Genomic DNA, 20870 nt, shown 5'->3' with positions numbered 1-20870 from the left:
CGCGATGTGCTGGTTCCGCTGCTGCGGCTGCAGAGGACCTCAAACGGCGCAAATATAGTACCCTGGTGGGTAACTATACCTTTGAGCCGTTTGGGGTTGAAACCCTCGGGCCGTGGGGTCCAAGTGCTCATCTCCTATATAAGGATATCGCTAAGCGACTTGCTGACACTTCAGGTGACCCAAGGGCTGGTTTTTATTTTGGCCAAAAAGTAAGCATTGCCATCCAACGTGGCAATGCTGCCAGCCTCTTGGGTACACTCCCGGTGGGCAGCGATGAGGAGGAGTTTTTTGATGCAATTTTTTAAATATTTTTATTTATAGTAAGTGTATATATTAGGTAATAAGTTAGTTGTATATATATTTATTAGTAACTAATTTTGTAGTTTATGTAATCAACTAATCTACCTGATCTTTTTTTGGGATAATGTTTACGAATCTCTTTATGATAAAGTTTTTGAACACAAATGATGTTTTCATTTCTAATTTCCCAATAAAATAATACATCATATTTTTTTGTAAGTGCATATTTATTTTGTACTTAAATTGCGTTATAAAAGTTCCTCAGTTAAAATCTTAAGAGTATCACTAACATAAATATTTACATACATACAAGTCACCCGAAAACTTTCAAAAACAAACTGTGAAACTATCAGAACAGCTCTTTGGCTTCTAATATAAAACAATGGAATAATAACTGTTAAAATGAAGGCTAAAAAAGAAGAAATTCACAGAAACTGACTCAAATGAATAAAGACAACTTTCACATTCCACATTCATAAAGTTTAACAATAAAAAATAGATCACACCATAATTTTGGAATCAAAACAGTTAACAAATTCCTTAAAATCACATCACAAAACTAACCAAAATGTTGATATTTATTACTAGCCGTTTTCCCGCGGTTTCACCCGAGTCCCACGGGAGCTACTGCCCACACCGGGATAAAATATAGCCTATGTTACTCGCAGATAATATAGCTTTCTAATGGTGAAAGAATATTTAAAATCGGTCCAGTAGTTTTTGAGTTTATCCATTACAACCAAACAAACAAAGTTTTCCTCTTTATAATATTAGTATAGATTACTTGTATAAAACTGACTTAGCCTCTAACATACGAAGTTTATTCACAATCAGCCTTTATGGTATCCTGGTGTTTTAGGAGTCACAGTTTAGCTCACGGACTGAGCATTGCACACTGCTGTGCCAAAAGACACAGAATTCACTCGAACATTTGCTTGTCACTAGACTGGAACCCAGTCAGCACTGTTTGTCAGCCAGTTACTCGGTCACAGACAGTCTCCTTAGGTCTCGTCTTCATCAGACAACTGCTACGTGGATTGAAGAGTCTGCTGCGGTGCTAACCGCCTCCACTGAGTTGGCTGTTGTTCTTGAGTTTCATCATCCTGAAAAAAAATAATTTTACAGTAAATAAAATGTTTAAGATACTATGTACATACGTTAAAATAATTAATCTGTACTATTTTATAATGTTACAAAGCTAAAGAGTTTGTTTATTTCCTTGAACGCGCTAATAATTTCAGAAGCTAGTGGTCCAATTTGAAAAATTGTCTGAGTGTTTTATAAGCCCCTTTACCGAAGGAAGGCTATATATAGGATTTTTTATCCAGGTGTTTGCAGTAGCTCACACGGGACGTGGGTGGAACTGCTGGTACAGAAGTATTGCCGTGTAGCGACATTCTCAACTTCATAAATCTTTATTATTGCAGTTTATAAAAAAATACCTGTATGATTGTGATTGAAACAGTATCGGGTTTGATATCTTCCAGCAACTTCTGGTCGTCGCTGATTTGCTCCATATTCTCCATATTCCTGTAATGTCAGCACATTCCAAACAAATAAATATAAAGTTCTCATTACCCTTACACAATAACTTATATAGTGGAATATATGTAGGTGTTTATGGAAAAGTATTATAAACTCACTTTCTGCTGCCTGAATGGAATCTGCCGCCTTCGCCTCGTATTCTGTTCATCGCGTGTCTATGTCGCGACTCGTGAAGGTATTTCTGAGGATAGAAAAACGATATTAATTTAATATTTGAATGTTATACAGCTTTGTTTTAACTAAAATGCTTTTAGCACAGTATCTTCTAAATTTTCTCCATACAAAAACGTTTAAGACTATCTCGGTTCTATTTCTTGGATTAGGAATTCATATCCTACAAACAAAAAATTACAAGTCAAATCGTCATAAATATGAAGAAGGATAAATAATTATTTAACATTTATAAGTATTAAATATGTAGAAGGTCCCGCCTTCCTACTTTTACGGTGCATCTAATCGTAAGATAGTCTCTAAAAATGGCAAAAAGCCGTAATCTTCAAGGGTCAAAACTCACAGGTCTTTCCTTAGGTATCTTCCCTTGCTCGTGCAGCTTAGCCCTGGCAGCTCTTCGCTTCAGAATGCGCTTGTACTGCCTCGCGTTGACGTACAGAAGTGGTTCCTCATCAGACCCTGCGGCGGATGAACTGGCGCCTTCCGACACTGAAGTACTCGCTCCGGCATTGTTGTTTGCGTTGTTTACCATCTGAAATTGTAGACAAAGATAGGTAAAGAAAGATAGATAGATAGTCTTACGGCAGTGCCCAACATTATATCTCTTTGTTGACATGATAACTAGAGATAGGAATTGGACATAACTTGTATGAGGCTCTGTAAGCAAATCCACATTATTCCACAGACAGATAAGTTATTGGAATCCACAGTTACTGGATTGGTAAGTAATATTTAAGCTGCTGTTTCAATCTAATTACCTACAGTAAAATTGTAGGAACATGTTAGAAAAATTTTGTATGGAGATGTCTAGACAAAGATTTTCTTTGGTTGTCAAGTGATTTTTACTAACCATAACAATATTAGGTTGGTTTACTATCTGCTGTGCCTGAACTGCATTGCCGACACCCGCCACTTGCACCAAATTACCGTTCAGATTTATCACTGAAATAGGAAAAATAATATCACGTCAAAGATAGGCTAAGTACAAGATTTAGGGGAAATAATATTAAAAAAAAAAAAACAAATTCAACATTCTCTATCTATACTTAAAAAATCAAAGGGGTCTTCCGAATTTACCTAAACGTTAACGAAGAGTTTTACTTATTGTAAACATTTATAATATAATCTATTTCACTTGTCACAGTAAAACTCCTTCATTTTGGTGTCAAACAATCAAATCTTTCCACTTTAAAATATCATGTAGATATGTTTCACTTATCAATGGCAAATTATAACTCACTTGTAGGTTGGTGTATGATCTGGTGCTGGTCTATGGTAGGCTGAGCGCTGGCTGCTACTGGCTGGTAAATGAATGTCTGTCCGTCTGGAGTCTGCACCAATTGCATCGGCTGTATGTTACCTCCAGCTGTAATGTTAAACAAACAAATTATTATGGCAGAAAATATAACAATTGTAGATGATAAATAATATTTTATATGCCATTATTAGTTTTAAGCATTAATTAACCACTTGGGAGGAAGTTTTGGAGGTAAATAGCTACATTTAAAGCATGGAAGAGAAAGAACGTGTGAAAGTGCCCTGCGTACATTACGAGAACCAGTGTCGCCAAATTCCCACATCTTAAATCTACATTTCAAAACACAGAAAACAATTACCATTAGCTTCATTCAATTCATCTTAGCGTAAATGCATCATTTATCAATATAAGTGCTATGATATTTTAATAAGGTTGTTTCTATGTCACTGAGCTCTGGCGATCATTTTGCGATTCGGCGAAAAAAGTTGCGTCGCAAAAGCTGAATGGCACTTCCACATGTTCTTTCTCTTCCTTGATTTAAAGTTATATTTAGAAAGTTTCACATACCTTGAATGCTAGATATAGGCACAACTTGTAACTGCTGAAGCTGCTGACCGTTTGGTGTTGCCACCTGAAATAATTATGCATGAATATTAAATATAATGAACATCAATTTCTGACAGATTGATAAATGGGAAAGGAAAATCTTGTATGGCAGAGATTTTTTTTATACTGCTGAACCAATTTTGATTAAAGTTATGACAAGGCACTTATAGTAATTATTAGTATTTAACAAAAGATATTTTATTTTTGTCTTTTTGAAGTAGTTTCAATCAAAATAATGTAGGTAATATTAACAAATCTAGAATAAATATTATGTTTGATACTACTACCTGGATTTGCGGTGTCCCAATCTGATAGCATGTGTAATAATTACATGGTGTATTAGAAAGTAGTTATTCTCATTTCAAGAAAAACAATCACAAATAACATAAAACAATAAAGGCGAAAGTTTGTGAGCATCTTTATAACTATGATGGATTTTATCTATACTAATATTATAAAGCTGAAGAGTTTGTTTGTTTGTTTAAACGCGCTAATCTCAGGAACTACTGGTCAGATTTGAAAATTTCTTTCAGTGTTAGATAGCCCATTTATCGAGGAAGGCTATAGGCTACTTTTTATCCCAGTATGGGAAGTAGTTCCCACGGGATGCGGGTGAAACCGCTGGCAGAAGCTAGTATGAATAATATAGTATAATACAGCTTTTACATGAACAACATAGAGTTTGTATATTATGGGTGCAGGAAGTAGTACCCTTTGGACATGGGTATCACCACGGGTTAGTTGAAGAGTAATTTCATCAGTGGGTTATCTTAGGAGCAGATTTTTAAGAGTTGGTGTTTACGCAAAGGGAATAAAATATATAATATTATTTACTATGGAATAAGAAACATATTTTAATATTAACATACATACTTACATACATTTTTATATGTAAATGTTCATGTTACCTGTATAGCAGGGGCACTAGCGGGCACAGCATGTACCACAATTTGCTGTCCGTTAGGGCCTTGTATCATGTGTGGTGCAGAGTTGTTCATTTGCAGCACCTGCAGTTGCTGCCCGTTTATTGTCATCACCTGAGCTCCATCAGAGCCCTGGATTTGAGCGTGCTCCATTCTTAATTACTCTGGAATCGACAGCGTATATAAATTATTATTTTAAGTGGGTTGAAATATCATGGCAAAGAAAATATATTATTATGTGATATGGTAAAGACTAAGATGGAGAGTAGAAACTGATCCTAACATAACAGGCTGGGCATATTTATGATGATGTCTCATTATTAAAATTCCCAAAATAAAAAAAAGTTCTTCTAATAAGAGGACCAAAGATTGACATGATAACAAACTGAACTTCAACAACAATAACTTATCAAAGTTTTTAAAGGAAATTTCCTCAATTCTTTAAGACGCAATCTGTCTCTCGTGGACATTTAGATAAGCGTGAAGGTTGCACGAGTTACAATATAGTGCTTCAAGGGAATTTATATCGGCGAAGGCTTATGTGCCTACGAGCGTCAAGTCTGGTGTTTGATCTGTCGAGATTAAAGTACCATGAACTTACAACTTTCTACGATGTGCGAATCTTCCGAAAAGGGAAAACTTCGAGAATTATATCGCACTATCATCACACGGAAAACTCTACACGTCACTGTTACGAGGCCAAGGAGTGCAACGTAATCAAAATGGCTGCTGCTTTTCACGTAATTTCGTCAGACATGGTTGAAACTTTGACTTGAATTCTTGTAGTTTTCGCGTATTTCCAAATAGTTGCCGGTACAGCCATCACAATAGAATATTCGGCGAAAATAAATTGTAAACTTACATTGGGTCCTCACTGGTTTTCCGATGATTGGTTGACAAAAGATAGACCAATGGCCGAAGTCAATGATCGCAAGAACGCAGTAGATTGGTTCGACGCATTACCACTCCCAAACAAGCGCGCTCCCCTGCGCTTCCTCAGCTATCCAATCGTTCACGTAATTAATACATTGTCTATGGTTGAAATTAGCCTATCTCGATAAACCATTAAAATAAACGTTAAATTCTGAAGAACTAGGCATTTTTATGCAACAGAATTGTTTAAGGAAAGAAACAAAATGTTATTTATTCCTCAAATTATTTAAACGGCGACTTTAAAAAACTTCTACACAAAATAATAATTCTCTATTGTCCATTAATTTCATATGTTTACTTACGCAAACTACAGCTGAACGTAGGGAAAGTTATATATTTCGCATTATCAACGTAAATGTGAATATTTTAACAAATGCTAAAAAGAATTGAACGGACATAATGGATAAATATTCGGAAAAACATTTGTGATAGGTAGCTGCTTTGTATTCATTAGAATGGAATAAGCATAACGTTGAATCCAAAAAAATATTCCCATTATTAAAAATACCCAGGGAGGTTCTATGTTTAAATCTATCTGAGAAACCGTTAATATCATCAATCTTTGATACTTCGCATGCCATGGTTAAAATTTTAAATCTCTTTAAAAATTTATTAAAAAACCGGGTTCTACGAAAACTGCTTAACCCCTCTGCTCGACAAGATTTTGACATATGACTTTACCGTTGATTCGGCGGGATATTTTGAATCGCGACATGGAAGTAAAAAATTTGTACTAACTTTCAACACATGAATTCTAAGTCCGTAATGCCTGATCAGAAGTATTTTAACTATAACTTTAGAGCTCACTTATTTGAAAACAACGTGCAAAGGTCAAATGGGGTCAGTTAATTCAGAAAAAGATAATAATTACGGTGTTTTTAAGTCTATCGAAAAGTTAGGCATTTCAAATTTGGTGAAAACTTACCAATAAGTAATCGCATCACTTTCTCAAACACAACACAAACGTCATATTTATAACATTTTCAATCCGTTGCAATACATTTCGTGCACTTATTTATGTTCAATAACTAAAAAATCAGCACATAAAATACACAATAAAAATGAACAATTTACAAGATCAGTCAAGTCACAGACAAGTAGAGTTTGGAATGGAGTATTTTTTTTTTTTCAATCAGCGGTGTGCATTCGATACCTAAATCGGAAATTTATTATAAATAATCGAATACCAATTTTATATATACCTATTTTTTAATAGCAACTTATTTCAATTTTATTTATTAATTTTAAATTATAGGTTCAATTTGTTTTTGTTGTTAAGAAAAAAGATATTTAAGTTTTTAGCATTAAATTTTTATATGTATTATTTATTTTGGTGTTGCGTCATTCGTAATAATTTTTAACTTTAACTGAATTTTTATTACCTATTACGGAATTTTAATTTATTCTTATATTATTTCTCAACAATTCTAACATTTTTGTTTCGGCGGAGGGTATGCGGGTGTTCTGAAATATAATGCAATTTGTAACTACCAAAGGTATGTACTTATTTGATGATGAGAAACAATACCGGTCCAGGATCTGATGATGGAAACCTTGAGAAATCGAGGGCAGCTCTCGAAAATTGTAAGCATAGATAAGGTTATAACTTGACACTCAGATGTATATCTGATAACACTATGAGACAGTAAAGGTTTGGAGCTGACCTGATGATGGAGACCAGAGAAGGTCGAGGGAACTCGACAACCGTACTTCTCTCGTCTCCATCTCCTTCACTGTTGCAGAGGCCTCGTAAATACGAATAATATAAGCACAAACACGAGAAAGTTTAAATATTCAGTTGTCGAGTTCCCTCGACCTTCACTGGTCTCCATCATCAGGTCAGCTCAAAGCCTTCACTGTTGAATAGTGCTACCAGGCAAACACCTGAGTGATAAGATTTCAACCTATGTATTTCTGCAACTTTCGAAAGTCGCCCTCGATTTCTCAAGGTTCCATCATCAGATCCTGACCTAATGATAATGGGACCACCTCGGAAGTACACGCTATCAAACAAAAAAAGAATCATCAAAATCGATAAATAAATGGCTGAGTAATCGCGTAACAAACATACAAAAAAAAACGGTCGAATTGAGAACCTCCGCTTTTTGGGAAGACGGTTAAAAATAAGTCGGCGGCGGCCATCTTTCCATCTTGGACCAGCTTTCGATGAACAGCGAACTATTTGCCCCTTCAAACAATAAAATCGTCATAAAATTTTGCGATAACTACACCTAACTACGGCTCTCGTCAAATAGCTTTGCCGCTCAGTTAAAAAGTTGGAAGTAACGAATCGCCATTAAGTTTGGCAGATCTACAGGAATCCTGCACATAAAACACCCGAAGAATAAGTCTTCATTTGCCGTCTTCAGAAACCCTAAAAACCGAAGATTTTTTTTATTCCGGCTACAACGTATTTTCTACCACTGATTTTCTAGCATTTTTTTCAAAATAAATTAAGTCATTTTACTTTTCCTAATTTATTTTCAGATTATGGTAAGTATACAAAAGTGCAATTTAGTAATATTATAATATCAAATAATATAAAATTATTAAATCGATTCTTTATTTTAACGAATCGGATCATTCGATGCAAAACTTCTATCACCGTCGCCATCTTGTCTATGCGTCTTCAAATTTAAAAAAACAACAAATGTAAACAAACATGGCGAGTTCGATCAGAATTCCCGGTAATTACGATTGGATTTTAAAAAGGTATATTTCTAACGGGATGCTAAATATGAAAGGTTTGAATGCGTAATAATAATTTACATTTATTTAGTTATTTTATTTAGTACTCACAAATGTGGTTTGATTGGAAAGAAAATAAATATGAGCGTAAATAATTAGGAAAGTGTATGACTGATTCGCAGACCCCAATTGGGGTCTAAACCGAGCTTACGGTGACATTGATGTTCAGACCCCGATTGGGGTCCGCTACGGATTTGACGGTTAAAAAACGACTTGAGATTGTCCATGATATCAGTCAAAATTGCGTCCCATATCATTGTAGAACATTTTTGGAATCTTTAGCATTTACTTTTACGTTAAATTCAAAATATTGAAACTATACTTTGAGAATGTGAAAAGGACAGAAGTTTCTTTGATGCCTGAGATCTTGTACTAACGCCAAACTAAAGTTCAGTTTAGAAGTTTAGAATAGTTTATGGTTGCCATTTTGTTTTGCGAAAACGACGCTCGCTTGCTTTTCTTGCTTTTGTTCGTGAATGAGTGTATTCAAAAGTAAAGTTTTGTGAATAAAACCACGGATGTGTATATAAACAATCGCTGACATAAGATGAATTCGACAATATCCGATGATTTATCCCGTGAACATTTATCGTTAGAAGCTGTAAAGTGTATAAGTAGGTTATGTTTTAAATATCGAAGGTTGTCATGTTTCAATTGTTTTTTGGATGACTATGTTACAAAAGTTGTGTTTTTACAGAAAATATATCTTCGAACAGCCAGGCAGTTACGTTACTGCACAAGGAACTGTTAGAAATAAATCTCTCGATAATTACGTACATTGAGGAAAGCAAGCAGCGACTTGCAAGGCTACGCATGAGCTTGGCGCATGACGCGAAGAGTTCTCATAGAGTTGTAGAAATATTATCTGATAAATGTAAGTAATTGTGTTTATAAACCCTCATTAGCCTTGCTGGTTGGGTAAAGATTTGAAAACCTTAAAGTTTACCGTAGATACCATTAACTCCGTAAGATAATCATATAACAAAAAACCATAACAGCATTCTAACCATTCTAATTAGATAAACATTGGAAAATGGGACTGTTGTTCCGCCCAGCCAAAACTAATTGGCTTCTTATAATGTTACAGAAAATGTCATCACCAGCCACACCTCATAAGCGTACCAGTCAAGTAAAACTAATGAAGGCATCTCATGAAACCAACAACAATACGAGCAACAAATTCTGTGAACGTCAACAAGCTAGAACATTTATCAGCTGGTACAAACGCATGATAGATAATGAACGGTACAACTTAGCACTGTACTTATCTGACGATGCTATGCTTGAATGGTTCGGACGGACCATTAAAACAAGAAAAAAAGTTACAGCCTTCCTAAAATATGATATGCAATGTTCACGCCATGATTTCACTACAGTTGAAAGTATAAATAAGATTCAAACGAGGCATGAGAGAGTGCAAAGGTTTGTATTAAAAAGTTATTAATTAAAATAGGTGCTTTTGTAAATTTGTTTTTTTTTATCTAACCCTGCTTTCTATCTGCCTGTATCCCAAAACTTGATTAAATTAGCACAAAGAAAATGAAAAAATATTTATCTAATTAGAGCAAGACACATAATAAACAGTAGATAAGTGTTCTTCACTAAAAAGATGGCAGGTTGAAGTCTCAACTTTTTTTCACATGGCTACACTGGGTAGGAATAAAATGATTTTTAAATACACTCAATGTAATTAATTTATATGTAATTAATTTATATGTAATAAATTTTGGTTACCTCACTAAATGATTATGAAAATTATAAATTGCAGGAAAGATGACTCAGTCCTGGCTAGTCTACTGCACTCCCCTGAAATCATAAGAACAAAAGACAGATGTCACAAAAGGAGGCTGCTCAGGTCCAACTGCAACAGCCCAGAGTGGGCTGAGGGTTGCCAGCCTCAAGATGAAATTAGCATAGACAAGAATCAAAAGACTGACAAAAGTGGGCCTGATGTAGAAAATATTAATGAACTAGATCACAACACATTGAAAAGATCATTCCCAGACGATGATTCAGATATAAGCAGCAAAGGCGATGGCTTACGTAAGGTGAAGAGGAAGTGTGTGCCGGTCACACCTCCCAACAATGAAGTCGGACAAGGGGACTGTCTTCCTTCCACAAGTGGAACAGATTCAGGCAGGTCACATGATACACTTAATGCCCAGTTGCCAAAATTAGCTGTTGAGTGTAACGGCTACATAGAGTTCACTAGAACAAGGAACAGTCGAAGTACTGATGCTATGAAATGGGAAAGGAAGTGTAAAGTACAAATAAGTTACTCAGAAGATCCTTTGAATGTTGGTGAGTATATAATTTGGGCATTACAGTATACAGATGACAGTAAGTGTAGAAGGAACCTGCTGGCTGCTTTTGAGGAGGTTGCTAAAGAAGAGGAACTTAAGAAAGTTTAGAAATAGGATTTATTAATTTTACTGTCGAATTTATTAGAAGCAATATGTTGCCAGTTTGTAAATTGTTATGAAATAGTTTCTACTATTTGTTATTGTATTGTATAAGGGCACTAGGAATAATTTTATTACTGCCATTTCATGTTTTTCTTTCATTGATTGCATGAAAATTATTCTTATTATCCTTCCAGTGACCAAACTTTATAATTTAAGCACACAAAATGCATGATTCTTGTATTGGTAGAGGCTACCTATCCATTTACTTACATAAATATTTATAGAACAAACGAATTTGACAGTAAAATTACCCATTAGATGAAAGCAATTTATACTATTGATAACCATGTGATATAAAGAAGATATTGTATTTTTCTATGTTAAAGCATTTATTTTTTTGTATGTTTACAATGTGACCAACTGTACCTCTTGACGATATGAATTTGTATGCTAGCAATGATTTTTAATGTTTTACTGCTGTATTCTAACTACCAAAGTTTTACTTTATCCAACTACTAGGTAAGGCGAGTGAATATAATATAGATGTGTTTTGCGCGCCGAAAAATCATCCCTCATATGGGGTTTACTACCATGTAGTAACTTTTTATTTCTTTAAAATCTTAGAATCTTGTAACCTTCGATTTTAGAGATTAAAATCCAAGTTTTATACTTAGGTATCAAATTATGTAACTTTTCGTTAATACTTTTCATTTCTTGAATATTCTGTTTGCAAAAAAATTATTTCTTCTTAGCTTTGTAAAGCCAAAAAACCATCAGTTTCGATGAGAATAAATTTGTGATTAGTTCAGTTTCGTGCCATTTCGGCAATCGTGCGACAAAAGTCTGAATATGAACGTGCGACAGCTGACCGCGTCTATCGCATGCAGACGCGCGCCATCGGTCAGTGGGTCAGTCACCTCTGAAATAACGCCATACATAAATTCCCATATTCTGTCGCATTACGCGTGGCATGATTTTGAACCTTAGACTTGATACACACCATTTTCTTTATTGAATTTAGCAAACATTTCGCCCAGACTCTATTAAAAGAAGAGCGGATTTTTTGTTCCAGAAATTCTATTGGTAGTGTAAAACTGCTTTACTCCATTCCGCTTTGGTGGAGTCTGGTCTTTGTGATGTTTTAATTCTACCAAAATGGTCGTTATCGACTTCTAATAAAAGTCACAATTATTCTGTTTTATCTTAATTGACGGTTTTATTGCCTTAATACGATCTCTGTCTATTCCACTATTCTTTTACCACCGACTTGTAGCTTCTATTCATTAGGAATAGTTATTAATTATAATTACGAAAATTAGCTTAGAAATAGAACTTATTTTAAAATTGTGACTTGCATGTTGTTTCATTTACGAAAATCGTAAAAAAATATATTTCTGTCGGCCGCCTTTTTACAAAATGTCTGTCGGTTGTGAATTTGTAATGTGATCCAGTAAAACTATACTGATAGTGACGCAAAATTGGATTACTTAATTCACTCTATGGTACCTAGTTTGTCATAAAGTCAATTACACTCACAAAATGTTTTAATTAGCTTGACCAATCATGGTAATTAGGTTAATATTCGCGTATGGATAGTACAGGAGTTGCAAACAACTGCTATTTCTTTATTTTATGTTTTGGCTTAAGGAATTGGGCAAATGGATTGTAAATGAGATTGCCAATTGTATGTTGTTAGTTTTAACTACTTTAAGTTTTATGTTGTTAACTCATTACTTGTGAAGTAATGGCGATGGGAATTATTTTTGTTTTGATTATGCTAGAGATGTATAAGGTAAATAAAACTTGTTTAGAAATACTACTGAGTTTTAATTAATTAAAATATTTTCACTAATTAGGGTTATGTGTGACAATCTAATCTTTGAACCCATCTTCTATGGCTGTTGAAAAAACAAACACAATTGTGTGACATAACTTGAGTTGTCAATTAGAATAACTTAATTGGGCTGCATGCATAAAGAAATCGTTTTCCCGTTAATTGGCTAAGAACAAAGGCTTGCATTTTGCAAGAATTTAATGCTGTTTATACCTGCGGTTTAAAGTGTCGCTATCTATTTACTTACCGTTATAAATAGTGTAGCGATTTTCATTTTTGTAATAAAGAAAAGACAAATACTATCGTATAAAAGTATCAGCGAGGTACCTATTATGCAATAGAATTCCAAGATTAGGTATTGAGTATTGTGAGGTATTCAGTGCTCTTAAAAATTCAAAGATATTTATTGATCTCTGCAGTAAGTAAAACACGGTCAGATAAAGCATTGAAAACCTCTATCGCAAAAAGCGAATATTTATAAAAAAAACAATATGATTCTTACACACGATAAAAAAACTTACGCGTTTTTACTTATACGATCCGCTCGCAACAAACGGGCGGAAAATCCGCTAGTGTGAAATAGTAATGCTAAAGGTATGTATACGGGACATGAAAGTACAGCGCCTTTCTTTTTCAATGTTAGCTTTATGCGACAATTAATTTATGTAAGGGAAAAGGCCGTCAGTGAAACTGACAAGAGGGTTTTTTTTCAGACGGTAAAAAAAATAGAAGGTAAATAAATTGCAAAAGTAAATATCGAATTATGTATAGGTTTTTTAGGTAGGCAAATTGTAAAACAAATTAAACAGAAATTATTGCCGTTTAAATTCATTGTGTGTCGTTTTACACCCACTTTAGTAATGACAACATTTAAAGGTAGTTGTAGAAAGTGTAATCAATAAAACAAAAGTAATAAAAAAGGAAAAATCTATACAATTTATTCCTCAACTATATAAAAGACAAATACGAAAACATTACATTACTAATATTACACATAAATACGTACATAACTGGACGACAGAATTCAAAACATACTTCATTAATAATTTAATATTTTAATTTTTATAGGAAGCCTACTCTTATTAAATCAATGAATTGGGAACTGGGATTCAATTTCAAAAATTGAGCAAAATAAATAACTATTACACCTGTCAGATCTAAATACATCTTTCTGGCACCAACATGGCTTTTACTAACTAGCTATTAATACCAATATCCATATTAACAATACTTGTGATTTAAGAAATCTTATCTAAAATAATTACTAGTCGAGTATGAATAATTATGGCTAAACCTGAAATTGCACATAAATTGCGGAGTTTTATCGAGCCCTTACATCATAGAGTATAATAGTAGAAAATTAAAAATACCAAATGCATTTTTGGAACTATGACAGTAGAAAGGCATATTGTAGTAACATGTAAATACAATAACTTACGTAAATGCACTTATGGAGTGACTGTGCTTTAATAAGAACATGATATTGATTAATAGCACAAAACAAATTCCACAGGTTTAAAAAAATACCCAATTGGAAAAATTATAAATCAAGTTTAAGAATACTTTCGTAGGTGTGAAACCTACAAAAGTTTTAAAAGTAAGTTACACAAGTAATATTGATTTTTTTAGACCTTTCATAATATTACAGTATAAATAGGCAACAATATGGCAAGTTATTTTCAGGACTCATGTTACCTACATACCTTTTTTAATTAAACAAAAAGGATTAACACCAAAAAAATAGTGCATCAATGCAATCATATCAAAGTAACATATTTTTATGTTATCATTCACTTCAATACATACATACATTATGTACTTTTATTACATCCTTACTAATATTATAAATCGGAAAGTGAGTTTGTTTGTTTGTTTGTTTGTTTGTTCCGCTTTCACGCCGTAACTACTGAACCGATTGCTTTGAAATTTTGCAGACGTAAAGTTAGAAGTCCGGATTAAATAATAGGGTACTTTTTATCCCGAAAAAAATAGATATTCCCGAGGGAAAACAAAAATATTGTTTGCTTGATGGATGGATTGTAGATGGCGCTGTGTGTCGTTTAAAACAAGGTAATATATTGCAAACGAATATAAACATGTAAATTTAGAAGCTAAATGATACGATAATGAATCCCCGAAAATGAGGAATTCCCGAGGGATGATGTACAATTTGTTTAATCGTCTAAACTGTTTTTTTTTACATCTACTTATATATTGCAAACGAATATGAACATATAAATTTAGAAGCTAAATGATACGATAATGAATCCTCGAAAATGAGGAATTCCCGAGGGATGACGTACGATTTGTTTTATCGTCTTAACTGTTTTTTTTACATCTACTTATCCTGAATTAACTATAATTCAACGAATTACTAATTGGTATAAGTATTAGTTAAGTTATTTCGTTCTTGAGGTATGCGATAGATGGCGCTGGGTGTTTTTAAAACGTGGTAACGATGTGTTTTTAAAATACATAAGAAGTGGAATGATAGCTTTTTAAAACGTGGTGACGTTGTTTTTTTAAGATACGTAAGAAGTGCAATGATATCTCGCGCTTTAACCTGTAGCTCATTGTTCAATCGCGAGCTTCCCGATAGCTCGATAGATGGCGTTGTGCTTTTCTGTATCGTGGTGTTAAGGTTCGCCGCGAATTAGTCTGTTTTGAAATCAGTGGGGCCCAGTAGCGCCAGGGCCAGCCGCGGCTGCGGGTTGTTCGAAAGAGGTACCGCGGCCCTGGTATATAAAAGGCCTAGGACGGAACACGACGATTTTAGTCAGTAAGAGTCTGACACTCCCTCACCGCTGCTAACCCACAGCGGGAGGGGTGAACCGAATTCCACGCGGGCGAAGCCGCGGGCGGAAAGCTAGTAAATATATAAAAGGGAGTGAACATAATTTCTTATCAGTTTGGAAATATGTAACAGTTCAATTTCATACATTGGTATGTACATTAGTTAAGCTTATAGCCTTTCTACCATCAGCCTCATTCTTTGTCCTCTACATGGTAATTGTAATTATCACACCATCAGGCCACCAATTACAAACTAATCATAAAACTAAACTTATTATAACTGAGGATCAAAGTCATTGCCATCATTCAGGGCATTTGTGTCCTCAATCTCTTCCTTAGCATCATTCTCTAATACTGGTTCATTGATAGGGTTGTGGGCACTCAGAGCTGGACTCATCTTGGGCGGCTGGGCAGCCGGAGTCACCTTAGGGGACGCTGAAGAATTTGATGCACTCTTTGTTGTCAAAGCCATCTTCAGCTTCTCAATCTCTTTCTCTAAATCCTCTATCTTCTGCTTCCTCTCAGCTAACTGAGTTGTCAAGGTATCTTTCTCTAACCTTAATGTTTCTATTATGGCAGTCTTACTCACTTGCAAGTTCTTCAATGACTGTAACTCTGTCTTACATAGCTCCACATCCACCTTCGTGTGATTCACCTGGCCCTCAGACTTCGACAGCTTACTCTTAAATTCTTCGACGTCGTCAACTAATTTAGATTTTTGTTTATCTAATTCGTTCACTTTGATCACATATCCGTCGCGCTGTTCAAGTAAAGTTAAAGATTCTTCCATGCAAGATGTCTGTTGCTTGGAGCATTCCTGAAGTTGTGTACTTATCTCCGAAACTCTGTTTCGCAATTCAGTCTCCGCACTCCAACTATTAAATAGTGAAAGTAACAATAAAATACACACAGCAAATACGATGTACATAGGCCAACGACGCATGTTTTCTATGCCCATGTTACTTCAGCAATATTGAATGGGGTTTAAGTGAACGGAACGAAATTAAATAAGTTATACAGTTAATTTAACAATTTTTATATTCTTTTGTACAACAAATTAATGTAAATTTGACTTTGAGTACTTTGACACTGACAGCACTTCGCTCACAGATTTTTTTGACGGTGACATGTTTTTTCGAAGTTCAGTTTGCAAAACGAGTTTTAGCTAAAAAGTTTCTAAACGCACTTATGATAATTTTAGAGAGAAATAAGGGATAACTTACAAAAATATTAATATAAAATACGTTTATGATGTTCTAAGTGTTAAGTTACATATTAGTCAGTTATAAATCTCACCTAGGAAGCTTCTCCTTCTTGCATTCGCATACTATTAAATGCTACATGAAAACTAAAGAAAGACTTTGAAGACTTCCATACTACGATGACAAAACAGATTTCAGGCTATTAATTAGCTGTAGCAATAAACTGGGACGAATATCAGTTTTTATAAAGATTTAGTTTTCAATTTGTACAGAAATAGCGCAGAAAATATTTTCATATATCTGTGTACTGGCAATTTGGTCACGTGACCAGCTCTTGTTGTCCATAGACAGCAATCCTTCATCGACTTCTTTGGTTTATAGCCACGAGGTTTTTAGAATTATTTCAGTTTATTAGTGAAATAATAAAAAGATACTTCATCTTATTCGAACAAAATGCCACCCAGTAATCCTTTGCCACCTAAAGAAAATGCGCTTTTCAAAAGAATTTTGGTAAGTTAGATTGTAAACATACAATTCGGTTTGGTGCTGCTTGTCATTCTTAGCGATTATCTTCAATTTATAAAATAATGCAAGTCGCAAATTGAGTATTAAAATACTCTTTCTTAATCCTAAGACACAAGTGAAAACATTTACGCCTCTTATGAAGTGCTGTCTGTCATATTAACATTAATATTTTCAAGTACAAATTGTTCTAGGCTAGCACCCTTTTGGCTGCATCTAATAATAGAGGTTAAACACTCAATGATAAGTGAATTTATTATCTTACAGCGCTGTTACGAACATAAACAATATAAAAATGGGTTGAAATTTGCCAAGCAGATACTGTCAAACCCTAAGTTTGCAGAGCATGGAGGTAAGTTTTTAATACAATAATAAAAATCAAAGTAAACATAAAATAAACCAATAGTGATACAAAACCCATTTTTTAAAAGAGAAAATAATATTTCATGGCTCAGTGGTGCATCTATTGACAATTTCCTTAATATCACAGTAGAATTCTTTGTTACATTTATGGATTTGTAAAATTGTTTTCAAAACATCAAGCATCAATGTTTAGACAAGCATTCCTTGAGATACTGCATTCATTCATAATTTTTATTACTATACTGTATACTGTATTTGTATGAATGAGGATTATTTGTATTATTTTTACTGAGAGCATATGACCTATTGGAAATTATAATTTTTCAGAAACACTGGCTATGAAAGGATTGACTTTAAATTGCTTGGGTCGCAAAGATGAAGCTTATGAGTATGTGCGCCGAGGGCTCCGCAATGACCTTAAGTCTCCTGTGTGCTGGCACGTCTACGGTCTGCTCCAACGTTCAGACAAGAAGTATGATGAGGCCATCAAATGTTACCGTAATGCTCTCAAGTGGGAGAAGGAAAACATTCAGATCCTACGAGATTTGTCTTTGTTACAAATTCAGATGCGTGATTTGGAAGGTTACAAAGTGAGTTATTTAGTATTTTATTGTAATATTTAATGCATCATTAGTTAACAACATATTCGTAGAATTGGGAATGGAAATAATATTGAAACCTATCCTTTTGATAAGGAAATATTGGTTGTTGGATAACCAAACGCATAGCACAAACATATTGCAGTATTAACTCTACTTGCTAATCCTGAAAAATGTGGTTTGTGAATATTTTTCAAGTATCCTTATTTTTTTAACTGGAATATATGCACTGTTCAATGGTATGGTGCATATCTCGAAAATGTTATATTCTGATGTCACATTAGCAGTCATCATTATGTCAGAGCGATTGTTATTGTTTTGTTGTTTGAGAGTATGCAAGTGGTTTACTATTTATTTGGCCAATTGTTTACAAAATATGTCCTCATAATGCTATGATAAGTCTGCCACTTGATTTAAAAATTGTACTTTATTAATTGTCAGGACAGCTATAACTATAAACTAGGTAATTTGTAACTTAATAAATCCTACTTATATTATAAATGTGAAAGTTTGTGAGAATGTATGGATGTATGTTTGTTATTCAATCATGCGAAAACGGCTGGACCGATTTGCTTGAAATTTGGTATGTAGATAGGTGATACCCTGGATTGACACATAGGCTACAACTTTTTTATCAACACACCACGCGGGCGGAGCCGCTGGCGGAAGCTAGTATTGCTATAAATGCAGAAATGATAAAGTGGATATAAAAATTATTTGTCTAAGTAACTATTATATTTCAGATACTATAATGCTTTCATAAACTTATATTGCATAACTTTATTATTTCAGCCATTACCTTAATCAAACAGTCCATAAAACTGATTAATATCTTGATTACAAAAGATCCAACCATATTTTGGTATATTCATAACAATAATCATGTTTTTTCATACCAGAAACTGCACTTCGAATTGCTGAAATAAATTTTGGCTAAGAACAGCTATAATTTACTTCCAGGACACTCGTTACCAACTGTTCATGCTCAGACCGACACAACGGGCATCGTGGATTGGTTTCGCCATGAGTTATCACCTTCTTGGTGACTATGAGATGGCAAACAGCATCCTAGATGCCTTCCGCACCAACCAGATGAAGGGGCCTTATGATTACGAGCATTCAGAGTTGCTGCTATACCAAAATATGGTGCTGGCGGAGTCAGGCCAGTATGAAAGGGCATTGCAGCACCTACACAAGTTCTCAACTCAGATCCTCGATAAGTTATCCATTAAGGAAACTTCTGGTGAATATTATTTGAAATTGAAAAGGTGAGTTGTGAATTTTGTAGTTATATGTCAACAAGATTACAGGCTAAGCAAGCTGCTAAGCAAGATTGCGGCTATTTATAAAGAAGATTGTAGTTTATATTGAGCTTTTTCTTGACAATTTGTGTCAATCAAGTGGATAAAGTTTTGCACTCACGGTTAATTTATATTTGCAAGCATTTATAAACAACAGTCCCTTTACCCTTGGTTACCAACTTTCTGATTTTGTACCACCCTAAGTTACCAAGTTGTATCTCTTCTTGAAAGCATTGCAGTTTACTACAAAGCTACTGAAATAAATACCAAATTAGCTACTAATTCGTATTATAAAAAACATAATAGCAACAGGCTCTTTATATAAAAAAATGCTTTTTCCAGGTTTAAGGAAGCAGAGGCAGTTTATGAAGACCTCTTGAAGAGAAACCCTGAGAATGTGATGTATTATGAAAAACTTATAGAAGCTAAACAACTTATTACTCCCGAGGAAAAAGTGGCCTTCTTTGATGTATATAAGTGAGTGAATTAATCCATATTCTATATCACTACATAGTATAAATCAAAGTCGATTTTTCTGTCCCTTTGTATGCTTAAGTTTTTAAAACTACGCAACCGATTTTCATGCGGTTTCTTTAATAGATAGAGTGATTTAAGAGGAAGGTTTATATGTATAATAACATACATTTAATAGTAGGGAAACACTGTTATCCCGTGCGAAGCCGGAGCGTGTCGCTAGTTAATAATATAAGGAGTAAAATTGTTTCACTGTTCGGAAGCTACATGTGTATGGGAAATAGTTTCCATGGGATGTGGTTGAAACCGCGGGAAACCGCAAGAGACTGAAATTATTTTTGTGTTCAATCTCATATTTCTAAAGATCAAAAATGATTGATGGATGGACACTAAAGCTATTTTGCTGGCCAAGATGTTATTAATTTCATCTGAGATATCGCGATTAAGTCTCGATTGTATTGAAACGTTTAAAAACCTTTCACATCCTTCAAGAATGACATTATAAACTTTTTGTTAATTGCTTAAAATGCCAAAAAAAATATAGCTGGTACCACTAGAGATTACAGAATTACATAAACAAACATTCATTCACATTATGCTAATATAATTGCATATGTATGTATGTTCATGCCTATGAGCACTATATTATGTATGCGGCGATTATCTGCGATGTACATAACATTACATATTTACCGACCTCGTTACATAATGCGCGACGGATCGATAATGATAAGTGTTAATAGACTTAATAGAATTGTTTTGTTTGTATTTAGGTTCTGATATAGAACAAGGTCTTGTTTTTAGTGTAGTATCGTTTAACTAACTTTTGCTTGCGGTTTTGCCCCCGTTTTGTTAGGAATTCCCAATGGTTCTAAGTTTCAGAATTTTTATAT

At 34.2% G+C, this 20870-nt stretch overlaps 4 protein-coding genes across 8 annotated transcripts in view; 2 read left to right on the top strand and 2 right to left on the bottom strand.

The window, feature by feature from the left end:
- Nucleotides 1-508: 508 nt before the first annotated feature.
- Nucleotides 509-5814, bottom strand: LOC124635902 (nuclear transcription factor Y subunit alpha). Of its 3 annotated transcripts, none has more exons than XM_047171857.1 (9): nt 5666-5814; nt 4789-4967; nt 3842-3905; nt 3257-3382; nt 2867-2958; nt 2360-2548; nt 1944-2026; nt 1743-1839; nt 509-1403 (listed from the first exon to the last, which is right to left on the bottom strand). In XM_047171857.1, the coding sequence occupies exons 2-9, from the start codon at nt 4954-4956 to the stop codon at nt 1329-1331; spliced, it is 894 nt and encodes a 297-aa protein (XP_047027813.1). In that variant the 5' UTR covers nt 4957-4967; nt 5666-5814; the 3' UTR covers nt 509-1328. The 3 variants fall into 3 exon arrangements, with proteins under 3 accessions (XP_047027813.1, XP_047027814.1, XP_047027812.1); XM_047171858.1 differs by lacking the exon at nt 5666-5814 and adding an exon at nt 5405-5653 and having other exon boundaries at nt 1743-1830; XM_047171856.1 differs by lacking the exon at nt 5666-5814 and adding an exon at nt 5405-5652.
- A 3032-nt stretch (nt 5815-8846) lies between these two features.
- LOC124635636 lies at nt 8847-12705 on the top strand. Of its 2 annotated transcripts, XR_006985046.1 has the most exons (5): nt 8847-9098; nt 9182-9358; nt 9572-9906; nt 10253-11864; nt 11949-12705. XR_006985046.1 is itself a non-coding variant. In XM_047171569.1 (4 exons), exons 3-4 carry the CDS (start codon nt 9575-9577, stop codon nt 10893-10895), a joined length of 975 nt encoding a protein of 324 aa, XP_047027525.1. In that variant the 5' UTR covers nt 8847-9098; nt 9182-9358; nt 9572-9574; the 3' UTR covers nt 10896-12705. The 2 variants fall into 2 exon arrangements, 1 of the variants encoding a protein (XP_047027525.1); XM_047171569.1 differs by having other exon boundaries at nt 10253-12705.
- A 931-nt stretch (nt 12706-13636) lies between these two features.
- Nucleotides 13637-16620, bottom strand: LOC124635638. 2 transcript variants are annotated; one of them, XR_006985047.1, is made up of 2 exons: nt 15595-16620; nt 13637-14553 (listed from the first exon to the last, which is right to left on the bottom strand). XR_006985047.1 is itself a non-coding variant. In XM_047171570.1 (1 exon), exon 1 carries the CDS (start codon nt 16472-16474, stop codon nt 15791-15793), a length of 684 nt encoding a protein of 227 aa, XP_047027526.1. In that variant the 5' UTR covers nt 16475-16620; the 3' UTR covers nt 15471-15790. The 2 variants fall into 2 exon arrangements, 1 of the variants encoding a protein (XP_047027526.1); XM_047171570.1 differs by lacking the exon at nt 13637-14553 and having other exon boundaries at nt 15471-16620.
- Nucleotides 16621-17060: 440 nt separating this feature from the next.
- Nucleotides 17061-20870, top strand: part of LOC124635579 (N-alpha-acetyltransferase 15, NatA auxiliary subunit) — an 82537-nt gene continuing 78727 nt past the window's right edge. Inside the window, exons 1-5 of the mRNA XM_047171504.1 lie at nt 17061-17228; nt 17508-17592; nt 17931-18193; nt 19163-19470; nt 19846-19980. Coding sequence (XP_047027460.1) covers nt 17172-17228; nt 17508-17592; nt 17931-18193; nt 19163-19470; nt 19846-19980 — 848 coding nt within the window. The 5' untranslated portion in view covers nt 17061-17171. The remainder of the gene's footprint in view (nt 17229-17507; nt 17593-17930; nt 18194-19162; nt 19471-19845; nt 19981-20870) is intronic.

Source organism: Helicoverpa zea, chromosome 13 (genome assembly GCF_022581195.2).
Source record: "Helicoverpa zea isolate HzStark_Cry1AcR chromosome 13, ilHelZeax1.1, whole genome shotgun sequence".
NCBI lineage: Eukaryota > Metazoa > Arthropoda > Insecta > Lepidoptera > Noctuidae > Helicoverpa > Helicoverpa zea.
Note: the sequence above shows the minus strand (reverse complement) of the source record. Positions and strands in the feature narration are given on the sequence as shown.